At 44.1% G+C, this 22,639-nt stretch overlaps 1 protein-coding gene across 1 annotated transcript; it reads left to right on the forward strand.

The window, feature by feature from the left end:
- Positions 1 to 21,597, forward strand: ARSL (arylsulfatase L). The gene is given in 14 exon segments (XM_035725356.1): positions 1 to 436; positions 3,704 to 3,748; positions 4,262 to 4,346; positions 4,826 to 4,975; positions 6,396 to 6,517; positions 7,968 to 8,090; positions 9,901 to 10,324; positions 12,069 to 12,205; positions 14,334 to 14,468; positions 15,165 to 15,200; positions 15,203 to 15,279; positions 15,281 to 15,324; positions 17,300 to 17,424; positions 21,170 to 21,597. Coding segments are annotated over 12 exon segments (1,764 nt in total). The 5' UTR covers positions 1 to 436; positions 3,704 to 3,748; positions 4,262 to 4,293; the 3' UTR covers positions 21,508 to 21,597.
- Positions 21,598 to 22,639: the final 1,042 nt, after the last annotated feature.

The raw sequence follows: 22,639 nt of genomic DNA on the forward strand, positions 1-22,639 counted from the left end.
TTAAGGACCGTTTAAGAGGCATTTTTCAAGGCGACGACTTTCCCATTTTGGAACACCGCCAGCAAATATCCCTCTGAGTTGAACAAAGGTCGGGAATGAATGAGTCACTGTTCTCAGCACGAGTCCTCCGGGCTCCTTCTGGGAGGGTTCCGTTTTGTAATGAAGAACAGAAGGTGTTCTGTAGGAAACGGGCCCTACCTTAGCACCCAGTCGCCGGCGACTGCCTTGTCCATTCTCTCTGGACAACCGAACTTGGTTTCTGCCACCTCCTTGCTGTGGGTTTGAAGAGTGAATCAGCTGTGCACATGCGTGTAGCAGCCTGAGCAGGCCTGGGGACTCGCAGCGGGTGAGTGCCTCCGGCCCCCGGCAAGGAGAGGCCGTTCCCTGCCTTGCACGAGCAGCCCTCGCCTCCAACCTCCAACCTCCAGCCATTCAGGTAAGCGGCTCTCCTGGGGCTCCTGGCAGGGAGGTCCCAGCACGTCCAGGGATGCTGGGCAGCTGTCCTGAACAGCACGCCGCCATGGAGAGCACACCATGTCCTCGGAGGCGGTCTGTAGAAATCTTTTAGAAGCAATTTTGTAGAAAAGGGGGAAGAAAATGAAAAGCAAAAACATCAGTGACACATTTCTAACCCCTCCCCTTCCCCAGGGTGATTTCAAAAAGCAATGCAGATAGGAAGGAACTAGACACATAATCCAGAGGTGGGGGAAATGGAAGGGTCCTAGGTTCCTACAGGTCTCAAAGCATGTGGACTGGATGTGGAAGGGATCCTGGAGATTGGAAACTCAGCTAAATTTGGGAACAGGGCTCAGACGGAGTGGCAAAGGCAGGCTTGCTGCCCTGGGGCTGGAGGACAGCCAGGAAGCAGGGTTGCAATCTCATCCCGGTCTGGAAGAGAGTCAAAGCCTATATTATGCGTTGCACCCCATTTTCCCTATCTTTTTTCTGTTATCGGTTCAATTGACCGATAACATTGTCCAAGTTTGACGGACACAACGTGTGCCTTTGGTACATGCAGGAATTGCTTTGTGATTACGACACCGGCCTTAGCTAATACCTTCAGGACGTCACAGAGTTACCATTCCTTTTTTTTTTTTGCTTTGAAAAAGATTAAGATCTGGTCTGTTAGCCACTTTGAGCACTGTTGAGGATGAGTGCTCCGTTGTGCAATCGGTCGCCAGAACTTAATGCTCTTCTGGTTGCAAGTTTGTCCCTGAAACCTCACCTCTCCAGCGCCCCCCAACACCAGCCCCTAGGAACCACCACACTGCTCTCTGCTATTCTCTGCCTGTACTTTCTTAAAGTTTTCTCTGCTAACAGGAAGCCAATCTGGAGGAAAGTATGCAGCATTCTATAAACTGCTGAGGTCATTGCAAATATATGTGTGTGTGTGTGTGTGTGTGTGTGTGTGTGTGTGTATACACACTCCCTTTATGTAGCTAAATATCTAGAGCATATCCTTTAGAAGATAGGCCAAAGATTTGGTGTAAGGAAACCTCATATGAGTTTTCAATTACGATTGATTGTCAGATATAGAGTCTCAACTGTAACCAGACACGACAGATAAAACCAGCCACCTTCCCCAGAAAAGTCAGAAGCATCCCCTAATAGGTTTTTTCTGGAAAAAAAACCCAAAATTTTAGGTATAAATAGATAAAATTCCTGTCTCAGCTGCACATAACGGCCATGTCTACTTTATCCTATAGCATATATTTTATATTTTTATGTAGTACATACATATTATACATTACCATATAATAATGTATAGTATGTGTATATATATATTACCATATAATGTATAATATAGTATGTAACTTATAAATGTACACAAATAAAAACATTTATACAGACCCCCCTAAGAGGTCATGATTTAAGATGTGTAGCCCAAAGTCGTGCACTGGACCAAACTAAAGGTAGGTTGCACATGGATAGTATGAAAAGAAAGTATTTCCACCTTCCCTCCTCTGCTCATTCTGAGACACGCTGTTCGAAACCCTCTACCTGTAAAAGCAAGTCAGGTAGACAGAATCCCTGACATCTTAGCTGTCCATCAGAGGAGTGGAGTGGCTTCACCAACAACACACACCCTATGCGCTTCTGACTCTAGGACATTCCGGAAAAGGCAAACTTATGGAGATAGTAAAAGGTCAGTGGTTGCCGGGGTTGGGGGCGGGGAGGGATGAACAGGTGCAGCAGTGGGGATTTTTAGGGCTATGAAACCAGTCTGTAGGATACTATAACGGTGGATCCATGTCATTATACATTTGTCCAAACCCATAGAATGAGCGCCACGAAGAGTGAGCCTCGATGTAAACTAAGCATTTTGGATGGTAGAGAAAACACATAGGTACTATCACAAGGCATAACATCACGCACCCTCCAGAAGCAAAATAAAAATGTGCACGGGGCTGGGTGGCTCACACCTCACGGAAATCCTTCCTGGGAATAAGTGAAGTGAATAAACAGCCATGACTTGGTGCTAGACCTTGCCCGTTGGTGGAACCCATCAGCCTTTATTGAACCTGAAAACTTCCTTACGATGGATGCAGTCTCCGGTATCCACATATGGCCCGCAAAGGAACCTATCTTGTAGGGTCTTTTCCTGCACAAGCTTTGCCTTGTTCCAGTGGCACGTAATGGCCATCCGGTTGACCACAGGCTCATTGCCCTGTCCTTCCGCTGAGATGAATGCCGTGTGCAAAGGTGTGAGAAATCACCTGAGATGGCCAGGGATCTTGCAAAGAACCCTGTATCACCTGTGAGCAAGGACTGACATCCACAGAACATGAAGGATGCAGAAAGGTCAGTCTGGATTGGAAGGACACAGAGCTCGTTGGCCTCTCCCAGGGAGTAGCTCACACGGGACAGGGTAGTGCTCACAGGAGGGCTGGAGGCTCCCCAGACTCAGGAGCACCCTCCCCCGACACCATGGAAGCCATCATCTCTTCAAACAACTGATGAGTAGAGCTTCAAGGTCACTGCAAGGGCCAAGCCAGGTCAAGGTCATTGACCCACAAAAATCCAAAGTTGGCTTTGCCTTAATGTCTGAGCCAGGGGCTGTAGGGTGGGATGGCGAGTTTGTATTTTATCAGGACAGAGTTTCAGTTCGAACAGATGAGAAATTTCCAGAGGTGGATGGTTGCACAATGGTGTGAATCTGTTCAATGCCACTGAGGTTTACACTTAAAAATGGTCACGATGGTAAATTTTGTTATCTGTATTTATGGCAAGTAAAAATTTTTTGAAAGATACATGTATTGGAGATCATTTCAACTCAATAATCGTATCACTTAATTTTGCATTTTCTTTCCTTTCTACCTTCTGTGTCAAAGATCAGGAATCTATGGTTCATGGGGGCAAAACTCACCTGATCTATAAATAAGGTTTCAGTGGAAGACAACAACATCTGGTCATGCGTCTATCGCCCATGGGCTCTGCCATGTTATAGCCACAGAGCAGAATAGTAGCAACAAGGATTATCTGGGTAGAAAAGCCCCAAATGTGTATCATTTGGCCCTCAATAGACACACGTTCTACTTTCTTAAGACAGTGTTCAGCATTTTAAGGGCCTTTTCAATGGGGAAGACCATTCTTTTTATGAGTTTTCAGTCGTTGTTTTAAGGTTTCATTGATAGCATTAGAGAGAGTCAAACTAGTGCACATCTACTGCCTTTGTTCTGATAGACCTCTTTCTTTCTTCCAGGAAATAAAAGGCAGGAGAGAACATGTTACCTCAGGAGCACTCTTGGTAAGACAGCATTACATGCGATCCTTAATCTTCTGCTTCTATGTTTCTTTTTGTCCCTTTGTCAGGACACATGGACAGAGTGGTCTTGCTCACCTAGTCACTGATGGTGCATCTGGGGGAGTGATCGTGGGACTCAGGATTCCTATCAGTGATCCATGCTTCCCCACCCGGGAGCCTCTGAAGGAATTCTATTTCACTTTTCCCAAACCCAGTTGTCTGGTTTTCCAGGGAGCCCCTATTGCAGATCTTCTTCGGAGACTCCGATCTCATCTTTATTCCATGGCACTGGGGATTGCAACCATCTTGTCCTGCTGCGTATGCATGTGCCCAAGGTGGCTTCCATATATATATATATAGGAGGGACTCCACGGACGCCACAGTTATGGTAGTAATGATAGTGGGATACCCACCAAGCTCCATGGCAATTTTTTCTCCTGATATGCCACCACCATATCAGGTGTCTCTGCTCTGGGCTGCAACCTCCATCACCTCAAAAGACCCTCTTCCCATCAGGTATCCGTGAATGAAAAAAGTCAGTTACATTCATGCTGGAACATATGGAGACTTTTAACAGACTCAGAATCACCAGTTGGCATTGGTAAGCCCTTGCCCTGACTTTTCATCTCTGTCTTGCTCTGCTCAGTGGCCCAACTGCCTACAAAGTGCCACAGATACCCAAGTTCAACACAGTTTCCTTATTTAAGGAAAAATCAAGAAGGGGCAAAGAGGAAGGAGCTATAACTCTTCTGGGGACCTAATCCATGCATAAAAAGAAAACCAAATAAGGCTTTTTCTTAATCAAGGGTATGATCACCTAACAACAGACCCCACGGCTTAAAATTTAAAAAAAAAGGGTTTACAGTTAAAATAAAACCATCAAGAGCATGAATTGTTTTCAACGAAGAAAAAAAAAAAATCAAATGCCTAAGAATGTATTCAAACTCTTTGGCAATGGGATGCTAATATCAAAGTCCCCCAAAATGGTGACACACCTACAAAAGTCTCACTTACAGAAGTCACGTACATGACATGCAATAGCAGCGTTAATTAAGCGTTCATCGGCACCTTGTCTTTCAGGAGCTGGTTGACTGTGACAGTCAGCGTGCTTCTGGGTGTGAGGCCATCAGCTTGTGGGGATTTATCTGGTGCGCGTCCAAACATCCTTCTTCTGATGGCGGACGATTTCGGCATTGGCGACATTGGCTGCTATGGCAACAACAGCATCAGGCAAGGGTCTGAGAGTCGCTCATCTGGCACCCTGAGGAAGACACCACTGACAATGGATCTAACTCTTCATATGCGCCATCCAAACTTCCACAGGGTTCTGCACACACTCCCTTTCATGCCCCCTAACCCTTCCTTCTTCCCACCCCAGTGCTAACCCCAGCTCAGATCCATCCTACCTGTGACTCATCACTTCACTTTTAGACGTGGTTTCCATCAGCACGGTCCATGATGGACAAATGTTCAAAAAATCAATGGTGTTGCATCAGAGTCACAGACCCAAGCTTACTCACACTCCAGTTCCACCCATCAGCCCAAGTCCACGCACTCATGCATGACTTCAGGGCTCCCTGCTGAAAAGCTCTGCTTCCGACGGACAAATCCCTGTCCCTGTCACCACCAGATATGACAGGCTCACCTGTCATTGCTGGCCCATCTCTCTTAGAATGAGCTTACCCCATCACCTTGATCACATTCTAATTGCCCTTGGGGACCTAGCTCAGGCAACACCACCTACGTGCATCTGAATCCCACCCTCACGTACCGACTACAATATGTTGGTGCCAAGAGGTCCCATTTTCCGATCAAAACTGTGAGTCCCATGAGAGAAGGCACCCCAGACTCTAAATTCTGCATTACCCATGATGCCCATCTCTGTACCAGTAGCATGTTGCAGAAACAGTAAACAATATTGAATTGAGTTTATGTTTTTTTGATGGTTCAGATGACATTTGAAGTTCTTGCCACTGACTTTTGATTATTCCTAAGAATACCTTGATGTGTTAAATGATGATGCGCCGATTTTCTTTCTTTTCTTAAAATTCAAATTCAATTAATTAACATATAATGTATTATTGGTTTCAGAGGTAGAACTCAGTGACTCATCAGTGTTATATAAGTACCCAGTGTTCATCACATCATGTGCCCTCCTTAATGTCCATCACCCAGTTACCCCATCCCCCCACCCACCTCTCCTCCAGCAACCCTTAGTTTGTTTCTATAGCTAAGTGTCTCTTATGGTTTGTCTCCCTTTCTGATTTCATCTTGTTTTATTTTTTTCCTTCCCTTCCCCTATGATCCTCTGTTTTATTTCTTAAATTCCACATATGAATGAGATCATATGGTAATTGTCTTTCTCTGACTGACTTATTTTGCTTACCATAACACCCTCTAGTTCCATCCACCTCATTGCAAATGGCAAGATTTCATTCTTTGTGATGGCTGAGTAATATTCCATTGTCTATATATGGACCACATCTTCTTTATCCATTCATCTGTTGGTGGACATAAGGGCTCTTTCTATAGCTTGGCTATTGTGGACATTGATGGGCCAAATTTCTATTAAATATGTATAGATATGCTTGTAGAAAAACCTATGTGCTTGTTTGTTAAGGAATAACACTGTTCATGTTTCCCTCTGCAGGACTCCAAATATTGACCGCCTTGCAGAGGATGGTGTGATGCTCACCCAGCACGTGGCAGCTGCGTCAGTGTGCACCCCCAGCAGGGCTGCTTTCCTAACAGGCAGATACCCTCTCCGATCAGGTTTGTCCTCTCTCATGTCTAACCATGGCTCTGGAGAAGAACACGCTCCCTGTATTAGAGGTATTAAAGCGGGGGCCCACTGCTATAGTGGGGAGAGAATAATCTACTCCCTCCATATTTCTACCATCAGATTAGAGTCAGTAAGAGCCATAGAACCCCACAGGTAATGAGGTGACACAGGCAGGGGGACTGAGTAGAGAGTAGACCAAAAGTTCAAAAGTCTGTGTGATGTCTTTGGCATCCTTCTGACCTTTGGCCCTAAAGATAACGAACCTCCATATCAAGGGTTATCTCCTTTAGTTGAAGCCAACTGATTGTAGATGTTAACCATATCTTGAAAGACCTTCACAGAAACACCTAAACTAGTGGACTAGTGTTTGAATAACTGGGGACTGGCCTGGCCATGTGACACACTAAACTGACTCTCACAGACCCTCATATGTATGGGTCCCTGGTACCTTCTCATGCCCCCAAGGAAGAAGGAATCCTGGCTAATGTAAATTTTTGTTCCACTGGTCTTCCACTGAACCAGATGCATGGTCAAAGTTTTGGAAAATCTCAGAAAGAATTCTCCTAGTTCCCAAATGATGACCGATGAGATATGTTCAGTCTTGGAGCCAAGTAGATCTTCTCTAGTAAGACTGAGCTGCATTCATCAAAACGGTCTAGCAGGCACAGAGCATCTTCCAAGTCAGTGTTTCTCCGCCATATACTGCAGAGCTTTAGAAAAATACTTAACCTACATTTTTAAACACTTGAGTAGATGCCTTGGGTATATTGGGTCAGTGTGAACTATATCCATGGCTCCCTACTTTGTTACCACACATGAATCTTCTGGGGCATCTTGCAACCATTACAAATCCCAAATTCCACCCCAACCAAGTAAAATCACAGTCTCTGGGGGGGCACCTGATTGGCTCAGTTGGCTAAGCATCCGACTCTTGATTTCAGCTCAGGTCATGATCTCACTGTTGTGAGATCGAGCCTCGCGTTGGGCTCCACATTCAGCCTGGAGTCTGCTTGAGATTCTTTCCCTCTCCCTCCCCCCCATCTCTCCCCCTGCTCACACTCTCTCTCTCTCCCTTAAACAAACAAATAAATAAATACATAAATACATAAATAAAATCTTAAAATAAAATAAAATCACAACCTCTGGATTGACAACCAGGTTTCAGAATATTTTGGAGCTTCCCAAATGATTCCAAAGTACAGATGAGTTTGAGAATCTCTGCATTATATCAAGAGTTTGGTAAAATTATAAAATCATTTTTAATTCTCTTTCCTTTTTCACTTAATTCTCTTTGTGTTTATAGCCTTCACATAACAGGACAATAAGTCTTCTCACTACGTTTTCAATTAATGTTTCACTGCATATTTTAAATGAAAATTAATAATAACGATAAATGTCAATGTGTGATAGTAACATTTCTTTGAAAATGGTTCCCCAAAGGTATGGTTTCCAGCAATGGTTATCGTGTTCTTCAGTGGACCGGAGTATCTGGAGGGCTCCCAACCAATGAGACAACTTTTGCAAAAATATTAAAAGACAGAGGATATGCCACTGGCCTAATAGGTATGTACATTTTTTTAAGTATTAAGCACATTTCCTTTATATGGAGAGTGTATTCAACCAAAAAACTTGGAAATGAAATGGTTTTAATGCAGTGGGACTGTCCACCACACAGAAAGCTCCATGAATGCAGGAATGACCTCAGTACACAGACTGCCTAGTGCAAAGTAGATGCTCAAGATATATCTCCAGCTTAATGAAACACCTGGCATTTCATAGTATTTGCTGATACACATCATAAAAAAAAAAGGAAAATTTTTTTCTAATGTCAACAAGTTACCAACAATTTCCATAATGTTGTTTTCCCTAAATTCTGCACAGAAATGTGACTGCAGGGCATAATTATTCCCTCTCTGTTTCCATAAATAGCATGCTTATTTTTCTGGATGTCAATAACCATGTCATGTACAGAATGAAGTACAGTTAAGGGTAGTAGTTTCTTGGGGTGCCTGGGTGACTCAGTCGGTTTAAGCAGCTGCCTTCAGCTCAGGTCGTGATCCCGGGGTCCTGGATCGAGTCCCATGTCGGGCTCCCTGCTCAGCAGGGAGTGTGCTTCTCCCTCTCCCTCTGCCTGCAGCTCCCCCTGCTTGTGCTCTCTCTCTATCTCTCTGTCAAATAAATAAATAAAATCTTAAAAAAAAAAGGAGAGTAGTTTCTTGACAGGGGACCAACCTGTCACTGTCGTTATCATGTTATAAGTGACAGTTTTTATTAACAAGGCCATTTATTGATGATAAAGACCAAGACTAGCTGATACACCAAATATCAAATCAAACAGGCTCATTATCTTTTTTTTTTTTTGAGACAGAAATCTATTCTCATGGAACATTCCCTGGAAAATCTCATGAGGTTTTCCGGATGAGAGACAGTCATTTGGGGTGGTGGGAAGACACACAGGTCTCTATCAACACTCTAGTAGGGACGGTAGAGAAGCTAAGCATCTGCCATTGATTGAACTTGAAAGGTGTGCTCTGTAGAACCTATCTCCTACCGTGACCCTGACCACCATTACAGTGGTTTAACAAAGAGAAGGACAATTCCAAAGTCAGGAAACCTTTTACCCATGCTGAGTACAGCAGATTGTTTTCTAGAACAATGTGAGCCTCTGTGCCTTCCTTATTGCTCTGCCACAGACCTTTGCAAATTCAGGTACAGTAGAGTGAATAATGGTCACCAAAGATGTCATGTCCTACATGCTGGAAGCTAAAAAAATATTACCTTATATGGAAAAAGGGTCTTTGCAGATGTGATTAAATTAAGGATCTTGAGATGAGGAGGTTATCCAGGATTACCCAGGTGGTCCTTATAGGCAAGGGCAAAAGTCCTTTTAGAGAGACACAGAAGAATATATGACACAGAAGGGGAGAAGGCAGTGTGCCCACAGAGGCAGAGATGGGAGGGATATGACCACAAGTCAAGGAATGCTTGGAGCCCCCAGAAGCTAGAAGAGGCAGGAAGGATGCTCCCGAGGAGTGTACAAAGGGAGCATGGCCTTATCACACCTTGATTCTGGACTTCTGGCCTCAGAACTATGGGAGCATAAATTCCTATTGTTTTAAGCAACCACATTCATGGTAATTTGTTTCAGCAGCACGGGAACCAATATACCACGTAACGCTGCCACACAGGGTTTTCATTCCTCTGTCTCAGTGAAGCCAGGTTGTGGTCGAAATAGCAGTGAACACTACCTACGTCCCCGTACTTCCCTACCCTATTCCTGCATGCAGCACAGCACCTGGAATGTGGCAAGCACGCAACACCTACTAATCAATGATCAGCTAGTTGTCACGTGGGCATCCTTTTTGCCTTTCAGGAAAATGGCATCTGGGTCTCAACTGTGAATCTTCCAACGATCACTGCCACCACCCGCTCAACCATGGATTCGACCATTTCTACGGAATGCCCTTTTCCATGATGGGAGATTGCATCCACTGGGAACTATCAGAGAAGCGCGCAGGCATGGAGCGCAAACTGAATGTCTGCTTCCAAATCATGGCCTTCACTGCCCTCACGCTCACCACTGGGAAACTCACCCACCTGACATCGGGCTCCTGGACTCCGGTCATCTGGTCAACCATTGCAGCCATCCTGCTCTTCATGACGTCCTATTTCATGGGGGTCTTGATTGTTCACGCAGACTGCTTTCTGATGAGAAACCACACCATCACTGAGCAGCCCATGGACTTTCAAAGGACGACGTCTCTTATTCTCAAAGAGGTCTCGTCCTTTGTCCAAAGGTGAGCACCGAAGGGGTTACCTTCATCCTAGTGCTCTGGTCCCTGATGAAAATGCATTTCAAGAAGTCTTTCCACTTTCTTTCTGTAATGGAGAGATGAATGGTGAAATCGCCCTGGGCCAGAAAGGTATTTTTGGTAAAGTGTGTCAGAGATGATGTTCAGTCGAGTCCAATCTGATTGTGCCCATTGAAACAGGTGACAAGTCAGTTGAAATTTGCTGCTGTCCCCTCCTCCTTGGAGCCAGCGCCATTATATAAGCACCCGCTCATCACCACGGGCCATATTTAACTAACAAAACAAACTGAATCCCTTGAAGACTTATAATAAATTATAAATATTTTTTTATAAGGGGATTAACTTTTTTTCTAGGTTTTTATTTATTTATTTGACAGAGAGAGACAGCGAGAGAAGGAACACAAGCAGGGGAAATGGGAGAGGGAGAAGCAGGCTTCCTGCCGAGCAGGGAGCCTGATGCAGGGCTCGATCCCAGGACCCTGGGATCATGACCTGAGCAGAAGGCAGACGCTTAACGACTGAGCCACCCAGGCACCCCTTAAATTATAAATATTTTTAAGCTCTATCCTCAGAACCTAAGTTGTCCTGTTGCTAACCTTTATCAACTGAATGTAAATTTGAATAACAAAGGCACTTAGTATGTCAAAGCCAAAAGCCGCATGATGAAAAGCTACACCACACAGGGGCAACTCCATGCTCCCCAAGTGGGTTCCAGTAAAGTATGGGATACCATTGAATCCCAATTCACCTGGTGGTGATAAGGTTGTGATCATGTTTCAGAACATTCTTTTCATGGAATTGCCTAACATGGGTCAGAAATGATGCTGATAATTACAGTTGACCCTTGGGGGGAAACTGACACTATGTGCTGCTAAAAATCACATATAACTTTGACTCCCCCGAAACTTAACTGTTAATAGCTTATTGTTGAGTGGAAATCTTACTGATAGCATAAGCAGTTGATCAACACATAGTTTGTATGTTACATGCTGAGTCCTTACTACAAAGTGAGCTAGAGAAAAGAAAACATTATTAAAGAAATCATAAGGAAAATACTTTATAGTACTCTACTGTATTTATATTTTTAAAAAATACACATATAAGTGGACCTGCACAGTTCAAACCTGTGTTAGTCAAGGGTCAACCGTACCTTGCAAACACAGCGGGTGAGCCTAATGTGTCCTAAGTTAAGTCCTAAGATGTTCGCCTTTGTTTCCGTTCTTTAAGAACAGAGTGGACCATAGAGATCAGATGGAGAGACGGACAGATGAGGCATCACCTAGATGGGGGGACAATCAAATTGAAATTAATAACCTAATGTCATTTTTAAAGTGTGCTTTAAAATAACCATGTCATATCCTAAACTTTGTTGCTTGAGAGCAATTAAAAAGAAAACCAAATATGCAGTATCACTTTATTCTGTATGCTAAGGTTCGAGGTGGGAACGTATCCTGAAGTAATTGAAATAAATGTCAGATCAGACAGTTGCCTGCTGTTCTGTTTTACCTTCACTTGCGAGAAGTATGTAGACTTATAAATTGCTAAAATTCAGGAAAAATACGTATAACATCAGTGCAAATTTTTCAACAGACTTTAGAAAGTTAGTCATCACATTAAAGAGTAACAGATACACTCGTTTAAGGACGTGACAGTCTAGATCCTTACTTTGCACCTCTAGGACCTCAGTCTGCACTGTACGTAGAAATAACTCCAGTCACTGTTATTTCAGGAACAAGCACAGACCTTTCCTTCTCTTTGTCTCCTTTCTACATGTGCACACCCCTCTGATCACTACGGAGACATTCCACGGGAAGAGTGTGCATGGGCTTTACGGGGATAACACAGAAGAGATGGACTGGATGCTGGGTAAGTGCCTTTTCCCGGTGAAAACAGGACTGGTGCCCCTTCCAAAACAGCAGGAGGAAGGGACATACACAATGAGATGAGATTAATCCAGCCTGAAGCTGGAAGAGGCAGGGTGCGTACTGTGATCTCATTGAATGTGAAGGGTGCAAGCAGGCATGGCCTTTTCCTCACTGTGTTTGCTTTCTTTCTGTTCATCACACTGTCTTAGGTGGGTTGATTTTTTTTATTTTTCCCTGGGAGAACATAGATTAAAATCCCCGTGGGTGGGATTGTCTTGCTCTGTTCTCCCCGTGCATCTCCTGGGTTTGGAATGACGCGTGGTATGACACAGAGTGCACATTTTTTTCAGTGGGTACATGGATATGGACACAGCCACTCCCCTGAGTCCCAAGCAAGGACTTGGGTGCCCTTGGGTTGACATGGTGGTGGACAGGGAGAGCTAGGGGCTGCAGCATAATGGGAATCAGAGATTTTAGGAGAAAACATACTTTTAAAAATCCATTGAAAACATCACCTTGGAGGAAAATGCATCATTTGAGTGGACTGTTGGGGAAAATGCTGGAGGTTGGGAGACATGTAAGCAAAGATAGATATCACATCACATCCCCAGTGGGGCTTCAGGACAAACTCACTCATCATTGCCATTATGGTCCTTGTGTGGAAAAGATTAAGAATCACTGGAAAATACAGGCTATTTTATGTGATATCAAATCTTGAGTGTTTAAAACAGAATTCACCATGCCACAACTTGAGGGAAAATCTTTTAAATGAATACATGCGCTAATATATCTAATCATATACATATGCAATGATAAAGTCTGAAATTCTACAGCACAGAGCTAAGAACCCCCCTAAGTCCATCAGATAAGGAACTGTTAAGACATAGTTCAAGAATCTTCTCTATGGTTTCAATGCCCCTGTGTTCAGTTTCAAACTCAATCAAGCCATGGTATGATAAGTTTTTTAGTGAAAATTCATTGTCCTGGTGTAGGTAGGGGGGGGGACAGGGGATTTTTAGGAGAGAGAAACCATTTTTCTCTCGTACTATAATGCTGAGTACATGGCATTATGCATTTAATCAAAACCCTTAGAATGTACAACACCAAGAGTGAACCACCATAGAAACTACGGACTTTAGTTAATAATAGTTTATCAGTATTGGCTCATTGATGACACTACGACTCAGCTTATCTATAAAACCTAAAGCTGTTCTAAAAAAAATAAATAAAATCTAATAATTAAAGGAAGGGGATTTCATAGAACCACAAATTTAAAATCTGTGGCCAAAAGAAAGCAACTGAAGACAAAGAAGTGGCTGAACAAGGGATGGAACAAAGAAAGAAAAAGTAGTGACTTGGTTAATTTTAAGCTAAGCAAATGGACAATTGTCTTAATTGTGCTCAATCAAACCAATGAAAATGCATGGTCATCAGACGGTAGGAAAAAAACAAGACCTAACCCAAAAGACCTACTCTTTTAAATATAAGGACACAGATAAGGTAGAAGTAAAAGCTATCCAATAACAGGATCTATTTGAGACCATAGTCAGCTTTCACAGCACCGGGTCCTCATGAAAAAGTAGATTGAAAGTTTTGTCTACTGTTAGAAATAAAATAATATGATTCTTCCCATCCAATTAAAAAAAATCTCATAGACATGGTGAATTGCATCAGCCATAAGATTTCCCTTTGAGGTAACCATAAGAAACTTGGAGCCACAGTGTAAACTATTCTTCATCAATGGACATACATCGCCAGTGCCATTGTCAGCCTTTTTCCTAGACTCTGTTGATCTCTTTCCTTTTTTGCCCCTCTTTCCCTTGTTTAATTGAAGTATGGTTGACTCTATAATCTTCTTTTGCCTCCTTTTTAAGTTTTTGCTATTTTGTCCTATGTAGTCTACACACTGTAGCTTGCCTGAAACTTTTTGGAAACAGAATGGGGCATATATGAATCTTGGGTCAGTGACACTCAGGATAGCACGATTTGACTGCTACTTGCTGCCATTATATGTTCACACTAAAGGCTCATTCTCATGGAGAGGTCCAAAATGCTGAAGCACACACTGAAGACTTTGGTTTAAGATAATTTTCCATTTTGACCAGCTCAAATACACATATTCTTTGCAGGGCAGATCCTTGCTACTTTGGATATGGAAGGTTTGACTAACAGCACCCTTGTTTATTTTACGTCGGATCATGGGGGATCTTTAGAGGCTCAAGTCAGAAACAACCAGTATGGCGGCTGGAATGGAATCTACAAAGGTAGAGATATGACCAGATTCTTGTGTATGGTCTTTATCCCACCCTCTAGTTCCCAACCCTTCCCATGGAATGGGTCCATCCACCTCAAGAGAGTCCCCAGGGACTACTGCTTTTTATAATTGGTCATGTTCCTACTCGATTTTCTTTTCTTTTGCACAATGCAGTGGTTTTGGGTATATTCACAGAATTGTGCAACCATCATCACCACTAAATTGCAGAACATGGTCATCTCCTCAAAAAGAAATTCGTACCCATTTGCAATCATTCCCTGGTTCCCCCTGTGCCCAGCCCCTGGCAACCACCGACTTATTTCAATCTCTGTATATTTCCCTATTGTAACCATTTCATGTAAATGGAATCATGCAGTATGTGGTCCTTGGCCACTGGCTTGCATTTTCATCAAACATGATGTTTTCCAGGTTCATCCACATTGTGCCAAGTGTCAGTGCTTCATTCCTTTGCATGGCTGAATAATCTTCCATTGTATGGATGAGCCACATTTTGATTATCCATTCATCAAGTGATGGACTCGGGAATTAGGCAATGCAGCCCAGGAGAGTGGTGGCCACATCATATTCAAACTGGAATTCTATCAACTACAGACACATCATTATTGGGGTGCACCCAAAGATTGTAAAACATGCTGCCAAAAAACATGGCACAATCACATTCTTTCCTGTTCATGTTTACACACAGGTGGCAAAGGGATGGGGGGCTGGGAAGGCGGCATCCGCGTCCGGCGATCTTCCGCTGGCCTGGGGTGCTGCCGGCCGGCCGAGTGATCCACGAGCCCACCAGCCTGATGGATGTTTTTCCCCACCGTGGTCCAGCTGGGGGGCGGTGAGGTGCCCCAGGACCAGGTACAGAACAGCCCAAGGAAACCCAAGCAACTCAATTTTTCATAGACACAAACATATACGTGAAAGGTCGATGTCACTTTTGCATTGTGTAACACATCCATGAGATCAGTCTCTGGGAAACATTCTAGGCTCCCTGCCATTAGCTGGCCAGGATCAGCTGTCTGCTTCATTTTATACATAGAATGTCCATTTTCCTTCTCCTGATTCTTAAGTGGAGCCATTTTTTTTTTTTTTTTATGGTGGTCATGAAAAATAACAATTCATCACAGGAAATTCCTTTTCATGTAGTGTGGTAGAGATTTTGCATAGATTCCAATTTTCCTCTGTCTAAAAAATTATAGAAATTTTGGGGGGAGATAGAAAATAAAACTGTTTCAGAATCTGATAATTAATTATGTATACAATATATAATCATAATTATTATGCAGTCATATAATAAATGTAGGATTCTCATAAGTTACATATTGTATGATATATATCATCTATCTAGATCTATATTTAGATCTATCTAGATATGTAGATTTAGATATATCATTTATATATATTTTCCATGTTTTATATATATTTATGCAAATATATATATTTAGAAATTTTTGTGCATAGACAAAAAAATTTAATGCCTTTATGTTATTTTCTTTCAACCATCCCCTTAGATGTGGACATTAGCTTCGCCTTAAAAAAAATACCATCTTGTCATGTTATTGCCTTGTCACAATGACCTCCTTAGTAAGAATCCCTTAGAAGGTGAATTCCTGAGTCAAAGAGTATGACTGTTTATAGGTAAATCTCTTGATATATTTTGTCAAATTGTTCCTTAGGAATCACTACTAGCCATATGTGAGATGTCTATTTTAAAACGTAACAGACCTAAAATAAATATAAATTCTGTACATGTAATATATACATATAAATTACGCATACATGTCTATACAAATATACATATATGTGTATATTATAATTTTCAGTTTTATCCTTAGAGAGGTTGAATATTTCATACCTTAACATTCTCCTGTTTTTTCTTGCACTGAATATCATATCTCTGGTTGATTATTTTTTCCTAAGTGGGTGCTAATTTTTAAATTAATGTATAATATATCTTTTGCTTTGAAAATAAAAATTTGTCTGACATGTATATTCCAAATGTGTTGTTGCACTAGAAGGTAAGTAAATATAGCCATATAGCATTGGAGATATATATATATATACACACACACATAGATAGATAGATAGATAATTTTATTTCATTTTTCCGGGTAACTAGTAACTCTAAGTAAAATCTACCTGGGGTTCTGAATTCTCCACCTTGATGAAGAACATTAGTCAAATTAGAAAAAAAGATCCCTTTTTTATGGCTTTTCTAAGTTCATGGCATTTGTAAAAATCCATCCTCAGTACTGATGATTTATATTTGACACACAAGATCCTGAAAACTGACCACGTCCCTGGGACATAAAATGCTCAGGGCCATCCCCTCAAATCACAAGTGGTGGATTTAGGTTTTCTCCTAGGAAGGGTGGAGAAAATGGAAGTGGAATCCCAAGAAACCTCCATCCTGAATGGAAATGGAGCTGGATCTTGGAAACTGAAGAAGACAAGGAAGGGAAGGGGGAGGAAGACAAGGCAGGCAGGGAGGGAGGAGGGGTGTGGAGGCAAGGCGCTCTGCGGACAAGGAAACGGTACCCAGTGTTGACGAAGAATACACTGTATACTATAATGGCTTGGAGTCCAATACAGTATAAAACCAAAAAGACATTTCAGTGAATCTTCAGCTTATTCTTGCATTCCTAATAAGGTTGGGCAGGTAATAACCTAAGCCGAGCATGTTGGATACTTGGTGATCTTTTAGCCAAAGGTGGTGTTTGTAGATGAATAATGGAGGTGGCTGTTCCCATGCTTCCCTAAGCTTGCTAAGGCTCGAGCATGCCTTCTGGGCACCCTTGCAGCATCCCTGAGTCCCTGTGCTCCTGTCTGCAGGGTGATTGATGGCCGGGACCTGCTGCCCTTGCTGCTGGGGGCAGCACAGCACTCTGATCATGAGTTCCTGCTGCACTACTGTGAGAATTTCCTGCACGCAGTCCGCTGGCTCCAACGGGACAGTGAGTACTCTGGGTGACTGAGTCGCATCTTGGCTTCTGCTCCAATGGCCCTGCTTCACACTAGCCCTTTTCTCTCTTTCTTGGCAGTATCTTCCCCTGACTCCAGCAACATAATTCCTGATGCAAGCCGTCAATCACCTTATCACCATATTACCATTGCTTAGGGGATTTTCATATGGCTTTCCTGCACACAAATGTTCCGGTCTGCCTCTCACCTTTGAAGCCTGTGCTCTTAATCTACATTGGTTTCCACCTGTCTCAACCACCTTCACTCAATGACGTGATTTCATCCTTGTAATAATCATAACTTTGTGATATAAGCAGCAAAGTCCATACTGAATAATTTTTGCATTTCAAAATTTCCTGGGTTATTTTGGCCCAACTGGCCTTTTAAAGGAACTGTAAAATCATTTGCAAGATTTTTTTTAATCCCATGGGAATCTGAATTGGCTTTGCATCCCATGTGTAAATTAACGCAGGAAAAAGACTGGTTATCTTTACAATATCAGATTTTCCCAACTGAAACATGTTATGTCCCTCCACTTATTCTTCTTATTTAAAAAGTATTCCTTTCATCAAGCATATTGTTCCTGTCCCAAGTAATTTCATTGTATTTTAATTGCCTCCATGTTTATATGAATCTATTGTCCATCTTCACCTAACTGTCATTCCCAGAGGTTTTCTGTTTTTAGGGATTATTTTTCTTTTAAAAATTCACTTCTTGCATTTACTTAAGAACTGTTATTTTTAAATTTTATACACAATTGATTTCTGCTGCTAACTTTATCTTCTGATAACAAAGTTTTCACCTATTTGAGTGACTTTTCATCATTTCTATTTCCCTATTACTCCGTCGTTTCCTGGTATTTTCTCCTGTCTTTTGGATTTGCCCTACGGATTGATTAGATTTGTGACTTTGTGATTGCATAGGTTTTGTGATTCTTTTTTCCTCCAGTGTTTGGGAAGGGCTGTATTCTCCCTGTGATTTTACTCATCTTTCCATTCCTATTCTCTAGAAGTCTTTAGCCCTCTGAATCAAGAGTGAAGAAATACCTCTTGGGAACTCCCTTGTTTGAGGAAGCTACCATTGACTTTTTTTTTCTTTAAATGCCCCTCCCTTGTCATCCATTCTTTTCAATATTATTGTAATCTGGTAAGGCTTTTATTGCTACCTTTCATTTTTTTAAATTATGTATTACACATTTCCTTCCCTTTTGGGGGGTTTTCTAAAAACTGTCATTCCATTGTACATCTCAATCTACATCCATGCATGCCTGGCAGCACAAATACCTGGGTCCAGTGTTCAAATCTGTTCTTTTACATTGTGGCTACCCCATCACTGACCTCTCATCTGTCAGTCATTGGGTGAATACTTCCGTATTTCTTCCAGGGCAGTAGATGGGGAGTGTATTCTCATTATCCAAGCCTCTTCAGTGGCACCCTAACTGGCCTTCACAGATTCACTGTTTATCCTACATGCATAATCCACTTAGCTCCCTTCTGAAAGCCATCCCAAGACCACCTGCGGCACACACATCAGAACAAATTCCTCCCAATTCCTCCTTGTCCTGTGAGCTAGCCCCTCCCCAAATCTTTGAGAACACTCATAGGGGGACAGGACTTCCACGTGACTGGCTCATTCTTGATATTCAAATGCAATATTACCTTCTCAGCAAGGCTTTCTTGACCCAAACAATTGCCCGCATGAGGCACCCATGCCCCGCCCCCCCCACTCACACCTTCACCATCATCTTCCACACTGCACAATTTTCTTATTTCTGTGTGTTTACCACTGTCGGACCTGTTTCCCCTCACTAAGACTTTGTCTTCTCTTTGTGCTCAACACATTTGCTGAATTATGATAGCAAGGAGTGACCTTAATGAGCATGAGATGGATAGTATTCCATTTCACCCTGGAAACAATGGCAGATGAAGATGGCTATCCCCAGGTCACAGGCTAGCAAGCTGGGAACTGCTAGGTCACCATAAGTGCTCAGAGGCAGACAGAAGCCAGAGATTTTAATCACAGGGTACACATCTCTAAATACCAAAGCACAGTGGTGCCAACCCCAGGAAGCAGGACTCAGGCAGGGGGTAGGAAGGAGGGAGGCATGCCCTCCTTTGCACACACTTGCTAGGTGCACAGGGCTGTGCTTCCTGGCCTCCTTCCTAGATCTCAGGAGCAGCCCTGATCCTGACCCATATCTGTCCCTGCTTCCTGGTCTTTCTGCCCCTGGAGCTGCTCCTGGAGGAGGCAGGCCCACCAGAATCCTGCTCTCTACCTTCTGGTTACACACATGACTTCCCCAGACTCACTGCCCTGTGGCGGATACAAAGGATGGGCGTGGAGGCCTCCCTCCCAAAGCAGCAGGAAGCCAGGGAGGACAGGCTGTGCGGTTGGCACAACCCAACTCGGGGCAGGAGGCTGGTGCAGGGACCTCCATGGTCCCTCCTTCCATTCTTTCAAAGTCCCTTCCTGAGGCAGAGCTCAGTCTGGTGCCCTCCCAGAGGCTGGAGGTGGTTTGCTATAGCTTGCTCCGCCCTTCCTCCTTCCTTTCTTCCTTCCTCCTTCCTTCCCTTCCTTTTCCTATCGATGTTTTCCTGTAGCTGCCTTCCTAGCTAGCTGCCAGGAGCCTTGGAGCAAGCTTCAGGAGGAAGCTGTTGCCAGGGGCGCCTGGGTGGCTCAGTTGGTTAAGCGACTGCCTTCGGCTCAGGTCATGATCCTGGAGTCCCGGCATCGAGTCCCGCATCGGGCTCCCTGCTCAGCGGGGAGTCTGCTTCTCCCTCTGACCCTCCTCCCTCTCGTGCTCTCTGTCTCTCATTCTCTCTCTCAAATAAATAAATAAAATCTTTAAAAAAGAAAAAAGAAAAAAAAAGAAAAGAAAGCTGTTGCCATTTTAAGGCTCTGAGCATCCTGCTTGGAACTACCTAAGACCCTGAGGAATTCCCTTCTTTGCAAACAGCGTACGGAGCTGTAACTCAGTCTTAGCAGATCACCAGGGACTGGTGGCTTACAAACAACAGACTTATTTCTCCCAGTTCTGGGGGCTGGACATCCTTAGATGGGCTTCTGCTGGGCGGTAGACCACCACCTTCTTGCTGTGTCCTCACATGGTGGAGACACACAAGGGAAGCAAGCTCTGTTCTGACTCTTGTAAGGGCACTCACCCCATTTTTGAGGGCTCTGTCGTTGTGACCTGATCATCTCTCAAAGCCTCCACCTCCCAATTCCATTCTGTTGAGGGTCAGGGCTGTAATATATGAATTCTGGAGGGACACGATTTCCATCCGTAACATTCACACACTGTAAAATTCACTCGTTTAAAATGTACAACTCTGGGGCATTTGGCATATTCACCATGTTGTGCAAACATCACCTGTATCTAGTACCAGAACATTCCCTTCCCCCAAAGAGACCCTGTCCTCATTAGCGCTCACTCCCCATTCTCCTCCCCAGCCTCTGGCATCCACTCACGTCCTTTCTGGGTCTCTGGATTTCCCTGTTGTGCACGTCTCATACAAATGAGATCCCGCACTCGGTGGCCTGGTGTGTCTGGCTTCTCTCACTGATCATCCCGTTTTTGAGGTTTATGCACAGGTCTCAGAGCTTTATTTATTTTTATGGCTGAATCTCATCCCATGGCGTGGATGGACCACATCTGTTTGTCCATTCATTTGGGCTTCACTCCAGCAATGCGTTCTATTTCTCCACATCAACCCTCTGAGATTCTTGTCCTTCCCTCAGGAGGAAGACTGTGGAAAGTCCACTACATGACCCCAGTGTTCCACCCAGAGGGAGCCGGCGCCTGCTACGGGAGAGGGGTCTGCCCATGCTCCGGGGACCAAGTGGCCCACCACGACCCACCTTTGCTCTTCGACCTGTCCAAAGACCCTTCCGAAGCCCACGCCCTCACCCCGGACACGGAGCCCTTGTTCTATCAGGTGATGGACACGGTCGCATGGGCCGTGGAGGAGCATCGCCAGACGCTCAGCCCGGTTCCTCTGCAGCTGGACACGTGGGGCAACATCTGGAGACCTTGGCTCCAGCCCTGCTGCGGCCGGTTTCCCCCTCTGCTGGTGTGATCGGGAGGGAGACCCAGAATCACTGCCTGCCAGGGAGAGCTGGCTCCTTCCCTGATCCCCGCACTTCTGGTCGAAATACAACTCCCCTGTGAAGTTTCAGTCGTCGTCCGTTTATGTGCAGTTCCAAACACAGAAGGTATGAGGAAGACGCAGCGGCGTGCGGTCACCCCTAAGTAAACCAAAGCACTGAAGGATTGTTCAGGCCCCCTGCCCCCCAACAACGAAGTGAGGAGTAAAGCCCCTCCAGCCATGGGGATTTCCATCACCGGACCCCAAGCCCCACCTGGAGGAGGCTGTTCTGACCCCCATCCAGAATTCACAGTCCCAGTGGAGGGTATTTCTGTACCAAATGGATGTGCGGACAAGGGCCCGGTGAGCACCACGTATAAGTAGCCCTGAAAAGGTGTGACAGGGGCCAATTTAAAGAGTGTAGGTTTATTAACTCTTTTCAAGCGATTATTCTCAGTGCGTGGATGCCCTAGAGATTTAAGGAAAACCCAGAATTTGGGGGCTGTGCTGGGTTATTCAGTGTTCTTCCGCTCTGAATTGGGAGGTCACTGCATGAAGACCAAGCTCCCAGGTCCACTGGCTTTGCACTGGACATGCCCAGGATGGGACACCAGCAGGACGGGGATTTTATTCCAGACCCCGCACCCAAGACCCCCTCTCTGCACACACGTACCCCTGCACCCCACCACTATCACTCTGCTGAGGCCACCATAACAACCACCAAGACAGTAGCTTTAACCCCGTAAATTTATTCCTTCAAAGCTCCGGATGGGGGAAGTCCGAGATCAAGGCATGGACAGGGGGGGGCTTCTCCCCGAGGCCTCTCAGGAAACGTGAGCTAACTACCTCTGCCAAATCAAAGGCAAAAGGGTCTTTTCTCTGAACATATCCTTCAGCAATGAGTTTTCAAGAAGCACCCCCAGGAGAGTTAAGGCAACCTACCCCAACCCCCAAGCTTTTGGCAAGCCTTAATTCGCAATCACTATCTCCCCCAAATGCAGAACTGAGTTGGAAAGGGAAAAGGAGAACTCGGGGCAGCTAATGGGGTCGAGGACGTGGATATGACTACCAGGTAGACCCCCGATGTCAAGTCCCTGGGTGCGGGTCTAACTAGCCTAGGTGG

Source organism: Zalophus californianus, chromosome X (genome assembly GCF_009762305.2).
Source record: "Zalophus californianus isolate mZalCal1 chromosome X, mZalCal1.pri.v2, whole genome shotgun sequence".
In the NCBI taxonomy this organism is placed as follows: Eukaryota; Metazoa; Chordata; class Mammalia; order Carnivora; family Otariidae; genus Zalophus; species Zalophus californianus.